We start from the raw sequence: 16,575 nt of genomic DNA, 5'->3' as shown, positions 1-16,575 counted from the left end.
AGCCTTGTTGTGGTGTTACGTCATACGATTGTAGTGTAGTTTGTTTGCTTTTACTTCCGGCGATTGCATTTAAGCTTTAAAAAAATTAGAAAAGTGGTGTTCAGTTGTGAAGATTATCATACTGAACAAAACAAAAGTGTCGTGAACGTTTGTTTGCCACAGAACTTATAACTGCGGTAATCCAAAATCCGATGGAAAAATCCCATTGGCTTTTTCTTGAGGGAACCAGGGCAATGTTATTTCCGTCATCCTTGCAGCAGTCCGCCATGTTGTCCTACAGTAGCCCTGAAGAGACAAACCAAACACTGGCTCTGGATAGGACCATTCACATTTGCGCGTCTTCATGTTGGCCACCATAGTTCTCCCACACACCTGGCGCAGTGAAAAGTGGTAAATGGTTTAAATAGAACATTACTTCTCATCTCCACTGACTCATATTCCATTCATTCCTAAGCTATAGACGGTCAAAGCGGCATACACACACACACACACACACCCACATTGCTTCCTTGTCACTCTAAGTTGAATTGCAGGTCTTTCAGCACTCCACCCAATTCCATTTTCTCCAGCCTACAAACAGACAGTTAATAAGGCATACACGGCGATGACAGAAACAGAAAAATGTGAAAGAGCGAGAGAGAGTGATTGTTGTCAGAAGCCCCACCCTTGGGTGGCCTTGAAATCTCCTCCCTTAAGATTAAAAGCAGGAGGAATGACAAGGGTGTGATTGCAAACTGCACAGTGAAAGACAGGTGTGAGACCTGAGCTATTGTGAGAGTTTATCTGTCTGAGAGTCATCTGTGGAGGTATGTACCCCGTCTCTTTAAAAATACTTTATCAGCTTCCAGTTTAATGTTTTCCTATAATACTAGGCTATTTGATTTACAGATTTTAAAAATGTGCCTTAAAACATGTAATGATTTAAAGTGTGAGCTCTTTAAGACAAAGGGGTGAATGGTCCTGGAAAAACAGACTCAAAAACGTAATGTTAATAATGTAAAAATGTACTTAAATACACTTTTACGGGAGGAAACGCATGTACAGTATGTCTTACTAATACACTGATTTATTCTAGACAACGATGCATCAAACTAACGCTCTAGGATTTCATGTCCAGGCTTGCTGTTAACTCTTACTGCTTAACATAAACCTTATAACCTAGTACAGTAATGGTGCTCAGCAAACATTAAGGATTTGCATTTTCTTTAAGTGCTTACCTGCCTTTAGAGAATTTTCACTACATTAAGACGTCTTATCTGATCTGCTACACTGTCTTTTATAGTAACAGAATATTTTGGCATCCTGTAGATATACAAATGAGACGTGATTTTAGAATCTGTGTGTCAGTGGACTGTACATTTGGATTAAAGTGGTTTAATCCTCATTAGGAAAGTTGTAAATCTAGTTTTACAAGGCTCAAGAAGGTGAGGAAGTAAGAAATTCTACTTTATCTCCCCTAAGATTCTTTAGAGGTTATTCTTGACATGTCAGAAAGCTCAACGACTTGTTCTGTTTTACCCCAAGGCATCTGTTTCCTTCACCTACTTCAGACAAGCCATTAAAATATAGACAAACCAAACACTAATGGACTACTAGCATTCATGAGACAGACGAATGTTGAATTTGGAGTTATAAGTTCCCTCACATCTGTAGATATATCTGCTTTAAGCTCCCTGATATGGAAGTGTTAGTGCCGGAGCGTGCATGTAGTCGAAAGGGCACGGTGTTAATCATCAGCAGCTAATGGCATGTCACCAGTACGCCCCTCTGTTTTTGCTGACAACGGTGTGTTTGGAGAAGGTGTGTTATGGAGGGTGGGTGTGTCTTCATGTGGGTACAGATCAAGACAAACCAGTTTAGGGCCTAATTGCTGTGAGTGGGGCTGAAGCAGAGGTTTGATGTATTTCAGGTAGGTGCCGTGACAAACCCAGCATGACCTGTTCACAAAAGCAACCTGAGGAAAAAGAGCTCAAGAGGAGAGAAATGACACTAGTGTAGATGAAAGCTTGGATTCCTGAGAGTTAAGAGTAGAGCTGACGTGTAGTGATCTCAGGTGAAATGCTGTGTATGTGAAGTCTCAACCAACAGTACCACCTAGTGGCTGATGAAAGTTTCATGATGTGACGAATTCTCCTTGTTCTTCCACACTCACAGGTGAAGATACAAAATGAGCGGAAAACGTAAGTATGAAGAAATATTAAGATAGAATAACAAAAACAATTTAATTCCATGTAGTGTTCAAAGATTACATTTGTTATATGATGCACGTAAAGTATAATTTATAGTAAAATGCTGCATCAGGCTAGTAAATATAGAAACTCACTTTCCCAACTGGGCAAATTATAAGAAGAATTAAACAGTGTTGAGTTGCTTTGTATGTATGACACACATTTTCTGACACTGTTGGGATTCATTTATTTAAGTATAAATTAAACATGACAATAAACTTTAGTCTTTGATGTTATTTGATAACCACAAATGAATTAAACAATTTGTACAGGGGCAAGTAAAAATGGACTATTTCTGACCCACTTGGCTGGCTGGGCAAGTGACCAAAACAACAACAAGGACAACAACAAAACACATTAATGTTAAACCCTGACAGGAGAAATAGACACTATAAAAAATAAAGCAAAATAGAACAAAATTATAGTAAATTAAATTATATTAAATAACATTAAATTACATTAAATCAAATAGATCCAAATACATTAAAAAAACAATAAAATAAATAAAACACAATAACAACTAATATATACTCTTGAGGCTGTGCTGAAAGGTCTTTTTACAATATAGATTCATAAATAAAACAAGACTTAAAATCAGAATTAGGGGGAAAAAGGATTAAAATTAAGTGCAAAACAGTATTAAACCATAAATGTTTGCCAACATAAATAAATAATAAATAAATACAGAAATAGATAAAGAAAGAGAGGGATAAAATAAATAAAACATATTGTAAAATAAATAAATAAATACAGAAATAGATAAAGAAAGAGAGGGATACAATAAAATAAAACATATTGTAAAATAAATAAATAAATACAGAAATAGATAAAGAAAGAGAGGGATAAAATAAAATAAAACATATTGTAAAATAAATAAATAAATACAGAAATAGATAAAGAAAGAGAGGGATAAAATAAAATAAAACATATTGTAAAATAAATAAATAAATACAGAAATAGATAAAGAAAGAGAAGGATAAAATAAAATAAAACATATTGTAAAATAAATAAATAAAAATAAATACAGAATAGATCAAGAAAGAGAGGGATACAATTAAATAAAGTAAGATAAATAAATAAAATAAAATAAAATAAATTTAAATTAAATTAAATTAAATTCAGCTTTTCTTATTTTCCATAAACATTTTGCTAATTGTAGTAGCAGCAGCCACATGTTAATTGGTTCATAAGTAATAGACTCTGTTGTAATAAATGTAGTCAGTGTCTTTACCTTAATCTAGGTTCAGTCTATTTATAGGTGAATTTAGTTGAGAAGACTAGTTGAAAGTGCTGACTGTAAATTGTGAGTGTATATATATATATTGTAATTTATAGTGGCATGCACAGATTTTTAAGGAAAAAAAATATTTATAAGAATGTATCATTTCATATGTAAGTACACAGAATTATGTGTATGTTTGTGTATAAACAGTGAGTGTGGGTGATTCTGACTATATTTTTATTGTGTTTTGGGTTGCCAGCAGCTTTATACTTTGTTAAATTAACAAACTGAGAAATCAGATTGGTAGCTGTGTTTGTGCTGAAAGAAAGGATACCATGCATGTAGGGTAAGGAAAGTTTCAAAATGTGCAAAACAAAGACAGAAATTGACGCATAAAAGGCAACAAATCTGAAATTAAATCCACCTGGACTCCATGGGTTGTAAATATGTGTAACAGCTTTGAATATGTGAGTAGGAGTCACTCAAGATTTCCTTGTCTTGTGTTTGCAGGTTTCCTGAAGGACGGGAGCTGGATCAGAAAAACAGATGAAGAGGATGAAGACATTGAGTAAGTCGTGTTAACATAATGGATGAATTATTCCACACTGGCAAACACACACACTATAGGAAATGCATATATACATTCCTTTTGCATGTTGCAGTGTTGGGTCATCTATGTTAGCATGAGTGTATTAATTTGCTGTGCTTTTTTCCTCCTTCAGCCGAGACCCAAACTATGCCAGAACTGTTCTAGGGAGCGGCGATGAGGTTACTTCAACCAGGACATCATATGTGCAGTCGATCAGCAAAAAGTATGATTACATTAAACATTCTTGTAGCTTTTTATGATACTGATACTCATATTTATTTAGATTTTTATAAATAAACATCATATTAGCAAAGTGTTAAAAGAAAATCTCGAATGTGTAGATTGATTGATTGTGATATTGCAGATTTGGCGGTAGTCAGGATGACCTGGCGAGCAGGTTTGTGCAGTGTTTATACACACTGATTTTTTTCCTCTGCAGAAATACAGCATGGTTATAATTTGCATGCTTATTTACGCTTCAATCCTTCATCAAAGTAAAGGAACATTCAGTATCTATAACCAGAATCGTGACCTAACAATGTTTCTCTTCTACTTACAGCACCGTACCCTCCAGCAGGACATCCTACACCAAAAGGTACATTTTCATCACAACACAACTAATGGTTCAACATCTAGCTGTTTTTTAAAAAATAAAATAATCAAAATAATCCGCCTTTATGTTGCAGCACATACTCAAGCCTGAAGTCAGATTCTCCCAGCAGGTATGTAAAACTCCAGTCTATTACAGTTGATGCAAAACTTATGGAGATAGATTTGTCTCAGTATTATTTGTGTGAACATGTGTAATCTGTAAATATAAATTTAAATATAAATATATACTAAAGTTGTTTTGTATTACTCCTCCTTTAGCACCACAACCACCACGGTCACCAAGGATGGCAAAACCACTGAGACTACCGTCACCACCAGCAGGTAAATAAGATTACATGCATCGATATGTAACATCATATCACACATTGAGTCTGCGTCAGTTTCAGGGTTGGAAATTAGCACCAGCCGCCAGCCAAATGCTGGTTAATTATGCAAGTGGTCGCTAGATGTGCTTCACTCACCAGCCAAAGAAAACAACCAAAAAAAGAAACAATGCTAATCTATTGAGTAGCTGGTAGATTTTGGATTTAATAAAGTTAATTTCCAACCCTGGTCAGTTTAATGACAACTGAGCTGTTTTGCAGATCCGCTGTGAGTAAAAGTCCTACGAAGACGTTCACTGAGCGGGTCCAGTCTTCAAGCAAAGGGTAAAAATACAATAGTATAAGAATAAGTGGTGGAAGAAGTACACAGATCCTTCCTGTAAAAGTACCAGTACAACAATGTCAAAGTACACCATTACAGAAACAAAGTTCTGCATTCAACACTTCTGTAAAAACAACCTACATAGGTATCATCTGCTTCACATATTTACTTTGGGTGAAGTCAGGTCATGTGGGACACTTTTTGGTAGATGACCAAGAAAACCACCGAATATTCCAAAGACTACCTTTAGCATGGGCAGATTATGAGACAAAGGGCGCCTTGGCACAGAAATGCACGAGGCTCCACCACCTCTCATACACTCAGAAAAAATTCCACTGGTTCAACTTAAAATAATTAAAGTAAAAATATGCATATATCTTTTTAAGTAGTTGTAGCCCTGGCATTATGCGTCAGTCCTTTGCGTCTTTTCTAATTTGACAAATTTAGTTAGTTTAGTATTACAGTATTAACCTCGAGAGGTTTAATTAACTTGAACCAATCCGAAAGTTGCAGCGATATTTTGCTCTCAAATTATTTTATTTTAGATATTCTAGTTTATTTATTTTAATCTGACCCTACTGAAAAATGTTAAATATGTTTTTGATTTGACCACCTTCCTAAAAATAAGTTCTAAACTGACGTAATTTGGTGATATTAATCATTAATGAGTGTACACAGTAGCAGCACATAGAGACTTTGTGATGGTTTTGCCTCTTTTTGTTGTTGTTGTTGTTGTTTTGCCTCTCTTTGTAGTTGTGTTGTGTCTTTTTGAGATTATTTTGTCATTTCGTGTCTTTTTCTGGTCATTTTGCGTATTTTTTGGTCAACTTGTAGTTGTTTTGTGCCTCTTTTAAGTCGTTTTAAGTCTCTTCTTGGTGGGTACATGTTAATTTGAGTGACATTTTGAAGGGAAAGGCAAGGGGACTCTTGACTCTTGGGGCCCCTGGGCCTGTGCCCCTTAGGCCCATTTAGTAATCCATCCATGGCCTAAAGTGTTACTTGTAGAACTTGTTGTGTATCTCTGTCATATGCTCAAGTAAAATTGGACAGTCGTGTTTGTTTGTTTTCTAAATGGCTAAACCCATTTTTCTGTCGTGCTTTCCATTTTTGTACTGCCTGTTTCCTTGGTGCCATGTGGTCTACAATGGACATGCATGTGTGTGTGTGCTTGTGTCGTGTAACAGTAATGGAGTCACTGCATCATCTTTAATATTTTTAAGTAACAAAAATGTCTCTAATATTACAGGGTGGCACACAGTAACATAAATCAGGATTATTTATGGCCTTGTGTAGCTTAAAAACATTCTGGTTTCACTTGAGAAAAATGTCCCATTTTAGCTTAATTTTTTATCCCATTTTACCTGAATGCGTTAAGTACTGATTCAAAATCCTTTCCTATAAAAAAGTAAAGCATATTGTAACACTATTTTGATTATAAGTCAAACTATTAAACAATAAAATGCAACATCCTGCAACCTTTTAAATTTAACACACCACAGGGTTTACCTTGCAAATTCTGGGACCAGTGATTTTTGTAATCTTTACCCTGCCCATCCTAGTTATCTCGGACCAATCAAAATGATTGTTTCATGTAAGGGAAATTTGTACTAACAATGCAATAACATGTTTGGTGACTGGCTGCTAATATTCTAAGAGCCGAAGATGTAAACCTCATTTGTCCCATTTTACCTGATGTCCCTCCTTACTTTCATTATTTATATTATCTCTTTTTTCTTTCTTCTGAAATATAAAATAATCTTACTTGTTTTTACATTCTGAGAAACACCACTTTAATCTTCAATAATTTATTGTGTTTTATAAAATAATCCATGTTGTAATGTAAAATCTAAATCTGAAATGAAACTGTTGCTGTCAAATTGATGTAATGGAGTTAAAAGTACAATAATTCATATTGAAATGTAGAGGAATAGAAGTATAAAGCAGCAGAAAATGAAAATACTGGATGAACAAGTACTTTAAAATTGTACTTAAGAACAGTACTAGAGTACGTGTACTTAAAAACTGATCTGTAATTGACTTCACATCTTTTCACATAGGCCGCAATACTCAACCTACTCACCTACCAAAACAAGCAGAGTGACTGAGACAACTGTTACCAGCAGTAAAGAGTAAGATATTATTAAAGTTTTATGATTATATTACAGTACAATTTAAATCTATACATCACTTATGATTTAACCTGTGTTCCCGTGCAGTGCCGAGGACAAGCTTTACGACAAACTCCTCCCCTCGTCTATCAAGGGCGACTACACAGACAGGTGACATTTTCATTCATCAAACCTAGAAACTCAGTAACACTGATCATGACATCATGCAATCAGTAATTATACTGTAATGTTTTCTTCTTTACAGTACATCTACTGTCTCCAAGACTGAGACTGTGGTCGTGAAGAGCAGCCCTGACATTGAGTAAGTTTCCTACCATAGTGGGTAGAATGAAGGGGAGGCTGCTTATTATGTTGGTGACATTATATTAAAGTTAATCAGTACAAAAGTACATACTTAACGTAACATGACAACATACTTTAAAATGACTTACAGTACACTTGGTTTCACACAGGACACAAACACCAGTCTCCTGGGGGAAAGTCCTGTGTTTGTTTGTTATGTAGGTTTATCCAGTGTTGGGAGGGCTACTTTTGAAATGTAATAGGCTACAGATTACTAGTTACCCTGCTAAAAATGTAATAAGTAACTGTTTTAAGTCCTTCATCAAAGTAATGTAACTAATCACATTTAATTTAATTTTTAATTTTCTTACAAATGTTTCAAAATGGGCAGTGAAACTGACAAATGTCCAGAAACTGGCTACGCCCAAAGAAGGCACTCCTGCACAGTGAAAAGATATAAAGCAACAGAATGAATGTTAGATTCTACATATGGAATAAAATATTCAAATGTAATCCCTTTGTAACCACTGACAGTTTAATTAGTAACTGTAATTCAATCAGATATTTTCATCAGTAACCATAACCGATTATAATTACATTTATTTCATAACTGAATTACATGCTACTGGTTACATGTAACTAGTTACTCTCCAGCATGCGGTTTAGGAAAGTAAAGTTGTGTATGTTAGGTTTAGGAAAAGAAACGCGGTTGAGCGTACCTTAAAATCAAATCAAACTAAGCTGTAATGTACTGATCTGAGGAGATTCAAGGGCTAAAAATTCCTGTGAGCGTGTGTCATCAGAGATGGATTTGATTTTCAAAAGAGAAATGAGGTTACTCAAGTTCACTTGGTTTCACATGGGACACAAACATCCGTCTCCTGGGCAAAAGTTCTGTGTTTGTTTGACCCATCCACCACCTCAACCTCCCTCCTTATGCAGACTCTCGCTCTTCATACTACTTGCTTCTTTACCCCTCTTAGCGCACTGGTCACTTGATCGCAGCCTTCACAAGCTGGGGCAGACTGTCTCAGACCGGGCAGAGATGTCATATTGTTCTTGGTTGCATGGAATTTGTTCACAAAAAAAAGGAAATATAAACTACTGTTGACCTCAGCCTTTAAAACTTTGACGTCAGTAAGGTTATTGTCAATATACTGTAATGTCACTGAGCCCTCACATAATGACCTCTGGAGACATGTACTGTAGGCTAATTGGAGGAGTGTGACTGGTGTGTGAGTGTGGTCTTGCAACACCTGGTGCCCCCTTCAGTGTGTCTCTGTGCTTTAGAGCCAAAATAGTAATGGACAGATATAATAATGACTTTTTAGTTAATATCATAATGATGTCTTTTTCACATTAAAGTCAGACTATGTAACTTATGGAAGAACAAATAACAGGATATTCCTCTTTTAAAATAAAAGTTGAAATCATAAACAATAAAAAGCACCCTTACTCAATTCAGTACACTTTAATTTACACATCACTTACAATGATGTCACCTGTGTTTCTGTGCAGTGCGGATGACCAACTTTACAAGACACTCATCCCTTCATCTACCAAGGATGATTTCTCATCCTCAGACAGGTGATATTTTCATCCATCAAGTCTGAGAATATGAATTATATTGATAATAACAACCAGGATATTAATAATCATATACTGCAATAAGGTGGATTTGCTCTTTTACAGCAAAACAACTGTCTCCAGCACTGAAACTGTGACAGTGAGAAGCAGCATTAATGGGTGAGTTACTGCAGGACAACATGCCACACATTGACACTGGCAGTAAATACCAAACAGCTAGATAAAAATATTGGTCTTTTTTTTCAGAGATACTAAAACTACAACCACGACAAGGACGTCCTCTACGTAAGATACAATTTTATCAATAATGAATAAGGCTCTCACTCATAATCGACATATATTTACAGTACTGTTGTGTTAACAGGGCTGAGGACGACCTGTATGACCACCTCCTGCCTAAATCCATTAAATCTCCATCTACTCTGAGTCCTGTCAGGTGAGATTTCTCAGTGAATAATATTTCACAAAACACACAACACTTTAATTATCCGATCAGTGATATAATCACGTTGTCATTGTGCCAGCAGCAGCACCAGCAGCATCACAAAGAGAGAGATCATCACGGTGGAGAGCAGCAGAGGGTGAGTGCTGGATTTGAATAACTGAGACTGTGCAATGGCTCTTTGTATGGACAGTATCCCAGTTTATCTGACACTGTCTTTTGTGCCGTTTAGAGGAGACAGCCCCACTGTGTCATCACCATCCTCCACCCGCAGAACCACGAGGTAAACGTGTTGACTTGAACCTAGCTTTATTAAACAGCAACTCTTAGCCGAGGCAATGATGTTCACTGTAGTGTTTTCTCTGACGTATGCACCCACATCCTCCTTGCTCTGCGGCTGTCAGACTGAGCAGTGTCAAGCTCATTCATACAGTATGAGGCCAAGTATCCTCCGGTTGATGGTCATGGTAAAAGAAATCGTGAAGATGCTCAGTCATCCAGGTCCTAGTAATCTTAAGTGCTATATTGTAGGCAGCTGGACTTGCTTGAGTTCTTGAAGACATTTCACCTCTCATCCAAGATGGGTGAATGGATGGATATTTCACCTCTCTTGGATGAGGTGTCCAGTTGCCGACGATATAAGACTTAAGATGTTCTTTCAAAGGGTTAGGTAACCAAATACTGAAGTAGATAATAAAATGCAAAGGCACGATGCAAATGTATCATACAACAGCGGTTAGAGGGGTGATATATTGTCAATAATGCTGGGTGTGCTGGGAGCGCTTTTTTATGAGGTGCTGGGATGAAGTGCTTCCCTGCGCCTGCAAGTGCTTTTCTGCTAAAAAAAAAAAAAGACATGTGGACGCAGGCCCTTATGCAGGTTTCATATTTACTGTGTTCACAATTGTAATTAAGGGTGCTTTCACACCTGCCCTGTTTGGTTCACTTCAATCAAACTCACGTTCGTTTGCCCCCTAAGGGAGGTTCATTTGGGCAGGTGTGAACCCAGCAATCACCAAAACAACCAGGCCGAGACCTTCCTGAAGAGGTGGTCTTGGTCCGGTTACAAACAAACTCTGGGGCGGTTCGTTTGTGGTGAGAACGTGAACTGTATATAATAGTTGTTATACCAAAATTATAACATGATGTCTGAGTTATATTCTAAAAAGATCCAAATAAATACATGAATAAAAGCAATGTTAAGTTGCACCCATATCCAACTCATTCCTACCTCTTTGCCACACAGCTACAGCTCGTACACTGATGATCTTCCCTCCACCACCACCCACACCAAATCCTACACCATCAGCTCCACGCCCAGGTAATCATTTGACTATCACCATGTCACTACTCAAACACACACCTCTTGCAGGGGTGTCTCTGCAACTAGATGAAAACGTGGCTACAGTCTTTCAGTTATCCCTAATCTGCTCTGTGTTTGCACACACAGTGACGACTACAGCAGCTACAACTCATACACTGATGATCTTCCCTCCACCACCACCCGCACCAAATCCTACACCATCAGCTCCACACCCAGGTGATCATTTGACTACTATCAACATCTCTCATGCTCAAACACACATTCCTTGCAGGGGTGTCTCTGCAACTAGATGAAAGAGGGCTGCAGTCTTTCTGTTATCCCTAATCTGTTCTGTGTTTGCACACACAGTGACGACTACAGCAGTGACCGTAAAAGCTACTCTTTCTCGAGACCAGACTCCAGGTAAGAGGCGGAGCACACCAAGCCCTCACATAATGATGTTTCTTTTCATTCTCTCTCAGTATACAGTCAGACTGAAATGACCTAAATCTCACATGTCATCTGTGCTTCATTTTGTCTTTGTACAGTTACGAGTACAGCAGTATCTCCAGTCCCACCTCCTACACCTCAAAGACGTACAGGAGCAGCAGGTATTTCATGATATTTATATAACACAGTTGAGTTGGTGTACAAACGTTATATGAGAGTAAGGCAAGAGTCTTGTAGAAACAGATGAGTGTGTAACCCTCACAGCAGGTCAGATGATGTGATGACTGATCCAGTCTACTCATCCTCCACGAAGAGTGTGTATGCGTCCTCTGAGAGGTAGGAAAAGTGCAACAACATGGTAGGATGCTTAAGCTGGAATAATGCTGCTCGCTATCTATTATGGCATGCTAACATCTGCTAATAAGCACAAGAGTTTGGCACTGGAAGAGTTCTGGTTTCCGTTTGTAGTCCAAGCAGTATTGGCCTGTCATGTTTGAGTGTGCTCTGGTTGCCTGTAGGTATACAGTTCATGGGAAGATACAGTCTCAGAACCCATCAGCTATTGTCTGATGACAGTTTAGCTTTTCATTAGCTTTTTTCTAGTTTATCTGCATTCATATGCAGATATATGTTCATATAGATTAGTCGAAATGTTGTCTGGGCCTGCGTTTCAAATATGGGCCTTTGCCCCAGAGGCTTTGTCGTCATCAGATGATAGCTAAAGGTTCTGAGATTGCGCTGATGGGAACGTCATTTATAAACTGAACGTCAGCATTTGGTCATAAACCAAAGTATGGGACAAATACAGGGCGAGGTGGCTGTGGATGTCGAAGCATCCTTGAGCAAGATACTGAACCCCAACATGCTACCGATGGCTGTTCCATTGGTGTGTGAGTGGCACCTTGTACGGTAGCTTGTAGTGTAAAAAACCTTTTGAGACTAGAAAGGTGCGATACAAGTGCAAGTCCATTTACCATACACCTGATGGTGATGCTGCGTGAAAAGTTAAAGGTCTAGTGTGTAGGATTTAGTGGCATCTAATGGTGAGGTTGCAGATTGCGAGCGCCTGAAACTTCTCCCATGTTCCAAGAGTGTAGGAGAACTACAGTGACTGGTGGGAAAAAGCAAATGGCCCCATCTAGAGTCACTGATTGATTTGTCCGTTCTGGGCTACTGTAGTAAAAATGTGGCAGACTCTGTAAGAGAGGACCTGCTCCATATGTAGATGAAACAAGCTCATTCTAAGGTAACAAAAAAAAACTCTTCTTAGTTTCAGGTGATTATCGACCAATGAAAACATAGCTATAAAAGTCATATTCCATTTCTGCCAATAGACACCCCCTAAATTCAACACACTGGAACTTTATGGGATCACCAAAGTTAGTTTGATTCACACAAATTTAAAGGCAGTCTGCCCAACAGTTGTTGAGACAGTTCACAAATGTCAGCCTTGTGGGGGTGCTTGAGGAAATGTCAGGGGATCACCAAAGTGTTAGCACTAGAGTGGACTTTAACATATAAATACAGCCTTTTGCCACCAGGGAAAGCTCTCTCAATTTCACAGTATACCGGAGTTGTATGTGTTGTGTCTGTGGCGACTTTCTCCACTGGTGCACAGGACGTGATTTGATTTACGTCAATCAGCCAGAACTAAATTTTTAAAAAGTTGGACAGGAAAGTCGAGATGAGACGAAAGCAATGGGGCAGCATGTATGGAGGAGTATAGAGGAAGCTATGCCAGAAGATCCTCCAAGTCCAAGAAATGTTTTTGGAGTGCATGCTCCAGACTCAAACAAAAGGCAGCGGCCGTGGGCTCGATCTCAACTCATGGCCCCCGCTGTATGCCATCCCCACCTTTTGCCCACTAAACAAGGCCAAAAAAAGCCCCGAAAAATATCTTTGAATAAAACAAAACTTGATGTTCTGAGGAAGGATTAAAGACAAAATATTTGCACGGAAACATTTGAAGAGAGCGCCCCTGGGGGCAGGGGAGATGCTGCTAGCTCACCCACAGGCATCCGTCATAAGCATGCTTCAACAGTGTTTGTGAAGCCTAATTACCCTCACTGACAGAACAGGGATACAAAAGTTCTGCACTCCAAATTCCTCGACTGGGAACCATGAACGCCTGTACCAAATTTTGTGCCAATCCATCCAATAGTTGGTCATTAAAAGACAAAGATATAAACCTGCTTGCAGCACTGGAAGAAAAAGGCTTTTTCCTGCAGCTTTCAGTCCACATATGGTATGCAGCATGGGCTAAGATTGCGGGTTTTTGCCATATTTTTGTTTCCACGAATGATTCACGCATTCATTTAGAGAATGATAATGTTCTTTTAACATACTGTAAAACAACTTGTGTCCCATATAGAACGTTGCTTGATAAAGACCTGTGCAGCTCCTGCCGTAAGCCCTTCACCGGTGACGCCAAGATGGTCCTGGACGACATGAAGATCAACTGCCACGCTACCTGCTTTAAAGTGAGCTTTGTCTCTTCTTCCATCAAAGTCGGCAACAAGCAGTTGTTAAAGAAGTATTCAGATGCTTGGAAGCATCCCACTGTAAAAAATACTTTATGTTTCCATACCCTACCATCATTAATTTCAATATTCACACCTGTGACATGTCAAAAAGTTTGAGGTAAATCCCTGCATAGTTCCACTCAAATTACACCTGACAGGAAGTCTAATCAGCTGAAGTAATTAAAAACACCTGTGTGGGTGTTCAGAGCCTTTAATTTGTAAAGTAGCACACCGGTCAGATAAATGTAGTGGAGTGAGACAATATGTGTGGAATTTAATTTATACACTTAAGTATCTTAAAATTATACTTAAGTACAATGCTTGAGTAAACGTAAGCCTGCTCTACATTTAACACTGCCAACAGGATGTGTATCTCTTTCCTCATGTGCGTGTTTGTTTCGGCAGTGTGAGGTGTGTCACAGGACTCTGGGTGATATGAAAGCTGGGGACAGCCTATGGATCTACAGACACATGGTGCACTGTGAGAACTGCTTCGAGGGCATCAGAGGTAACAAAAAAAACTAGTTCTTCATGTTCATGTTTTTTTTTGCTTAAAAATGTTGAAAACACCTTAAATTAAACGGGTAATTTTCCCCCCACAGAGAAATGGCGACGCTGAGTTCCTCCCGAGCCTTCACTGGAGATGAAGCACATGTGACAAGATAAAATGGATTTACTGTTATCAATATGTTTTAAGTGATGTGGGTTCTCCTGTTCTTATGTTTTTATGAGGTGACAAAGCTTTATCTGGGTGACAAATGACAGTTACATTATGAATGTAACTTTTTGAGTGCGCACACTATTGCAGCTAGCTGTAACTGTTTTGTTGACATTGTGATATTGCTCTCTGTATCTACCCCCCTTTTCACAAAGAGATAACATTTCTGATATTCTCTTAAGGAATACCTCACCTCAAAAATAATCCGTTGTATATCAATTAATCATGCCGTGTCGAATTTGTGATGAAAAGGCGAACATATTGATTTATTGAATTAATGGGGACCATGATTAACAACATGCAGTATAATCCAAGTCTCATTTACTAATTCACAAACACATGCATGTTTGCTAAAACCTTACGATTTAAAACTGCACTGAAAATGAAACTTATCTATGCTCTCTTCAAGGCCTGACTCCAACACTAAGGTTTATTTAGTGATAATGCGTGTGTTTGGGAAGCACTGAGCATATGACTGGATATTTAAGACTTGGCTTATACTGTGCAAGTTGTGTGAGTTTTGATTTAGTTTTGCTCTTATTAAACGTGGCACCAATCAATCAATAAATAAATATGTTTTCTTCACAAATTCAAGGTAATGCAACATGACTGACTGATATAATACAAATGTGTTTTTGGTTGGTGAAGTATTCCTTTAAGTCTGCAGCCTCTGTTGGGATTCTTGTGTGTACCATAAAAGGAGATATTGCAGTATATTTAGGGCCGGGGGCTTTTTCTGTGTGCAATAAAGGAAATCAATATATCTTTCTCTAAAACTGTGTCAGTTCTTTTGGTGTTAAGTTGCCTTGTTCTTTGTTCAATTCATGGTTTACTCTATAATTATTTATATGTATGAAGAATATTGATCGACGTATCCTCCAAACCCCAAAACCCGCAAGTGGGTTTGAAACCAGGGGCGTGAATATAGATGGTGTATAACCTCCATGCTACAAAAATGAAGCCAAAATATTCCCGTATATGGCCTCTGCCCTCTTGCACTGGTGATGTCATTTGGAGCCAGAGTCTGCCCAGTGATCTCTGGAGTTTTGAGTTCCCACTAAGACACGCATCTGACCAATCACGGGCAGCACCATTGATCACAAGCACACTGATTGACACACACACAGCTGTCAATCATGACTTCAATGCCCCCTTTTAATAGCATCAAATAACTAATTAAACCAAACTTATTATATAAACGAACACTCGGACACATCTGCGTGATAAAAACGACCTAAAATGACACACAGCAACTTGGGGAAATTTTTTTTCATGTGTACTATGCTTTTAGCTTGGCCTGTGTGCCATCTGCTAACATGAAGGGGGTGGGGTTTATGACCTGTGCTGCAGCCCGCCACCAGGGGGCGATCAAGATGTTTTAGCTTCATTTTGTAGAGATGTCAGGGTTACTATCTTTATATACAGTCCATGGTTTAGAAGGTCTGTTTTCTTTAAGAATCTACTGAATCACACCATTTATTATATAAATATAAAAAATACTAATATAAATAAATAATTAAGCTTTTCGATGTTAAAGCAATTGGTTGTACTAAACTAATGGGGTTGTCGGATTATGAAAGACTACTCAATAAGGCCAGAGTTGGAACTACTTAAAAAGATGAATGCAAATTGTTGACTTAATTTTCTTAAGTTGAACCAGTGGATTTTTTTTTTTTAAGTGTAAGGATGTGTCTGATTAGTCGACATATTGATTAGGCTAAACATTGCTATCCTCGCTTGTCAGCACCAGAAATACTAGTTGGTTTAACTATTAAAATTCTTATCATTTTATAAAACATTTATTTCCCTAAAGAATATTGTTTTGATAGGTATTTTTTAGGCTGGG

At 38.0% G+C, this 16,575-nt stretch overlaps 1 protein-coding gene across 6 annotated transcripts; it reads left to right on the top strand.

The window, feature by feature from the left end:
* Positions 1–624: 624 nt before the first annotated feature.
* scel (sciellin) lies at positions 625–15,505 on the top strand. Of its 6 annotated transcripts, none has more exons than XM_050048866.1 (26): positions 625–806; positions 2,155–2,180; positions 3,961–4,018; positions 4,173–4,262; positions 4,404–4,436; positions 4,599–4,634; positions 4,726–4,761; positions 4,910–4,972; positions 5,236–5,298; positions 7,354–7,425; positions 7,513–7,575; positions 7,670–7,726; positions 9,226–9,294; positions 9,400–9,453; positions 9,541–9,579; positions 9,659–9,730; positions 9,819–9,875; positions 9,969–10,019; positions 10,983–11,057; positions 11,187–11,276; positions 11,409–11,462; positions 11,588–11,650; positions 11,754–11,825; positions 13,861–13,969; positions 14,417–14,519; positions 14,614–15,505. In XM_050048866.1, exons 2-26 carry the CDS (start codon positions 2,168–2,170, stop codon positions 14,628–14,630), a joined length of 1,509 nt encoding a protein of 502 aa, XP_049904823.1. In that variant the 5' UTR covers positions 625–806; positions 2,155–2,167; the 3' UTR covers positions 14,631–15,505. The 6 variants fall into 6 exon arrangements, with proteins under 6 accessions (XP_049904823.1, XP_049904825.1, XP_049904826.1 ...); XM_050048868.1 differs by having other exon boundaries at positions 626–806; positions 9,822–9,875; XM_050048867.1 differs by lacking the exon at positions 625–806 and adding an exon at positions 826–2,053.
* The last annotated feature ends 1,070 nt before the right edge of the window (positions 15,506–16,575 follow it).

Source organism: Epinephelus moara, chromosome 7 (assembly GCF_006386435.1).
Source record: "Epinephelus moara isolate mb chromosome 7, YSFRI_EMoa_1.0, whole genome shotgun sequence".
Lineage (NCBI taxonomy): Eukaryota > Metazoa > Chordata > Actinopteri > Perciformes > Serranidae > Epinephelus > Epinephelus moara.
This window is presented reverse-complemented; position numbering and strand designations above follow the sequence as displayed.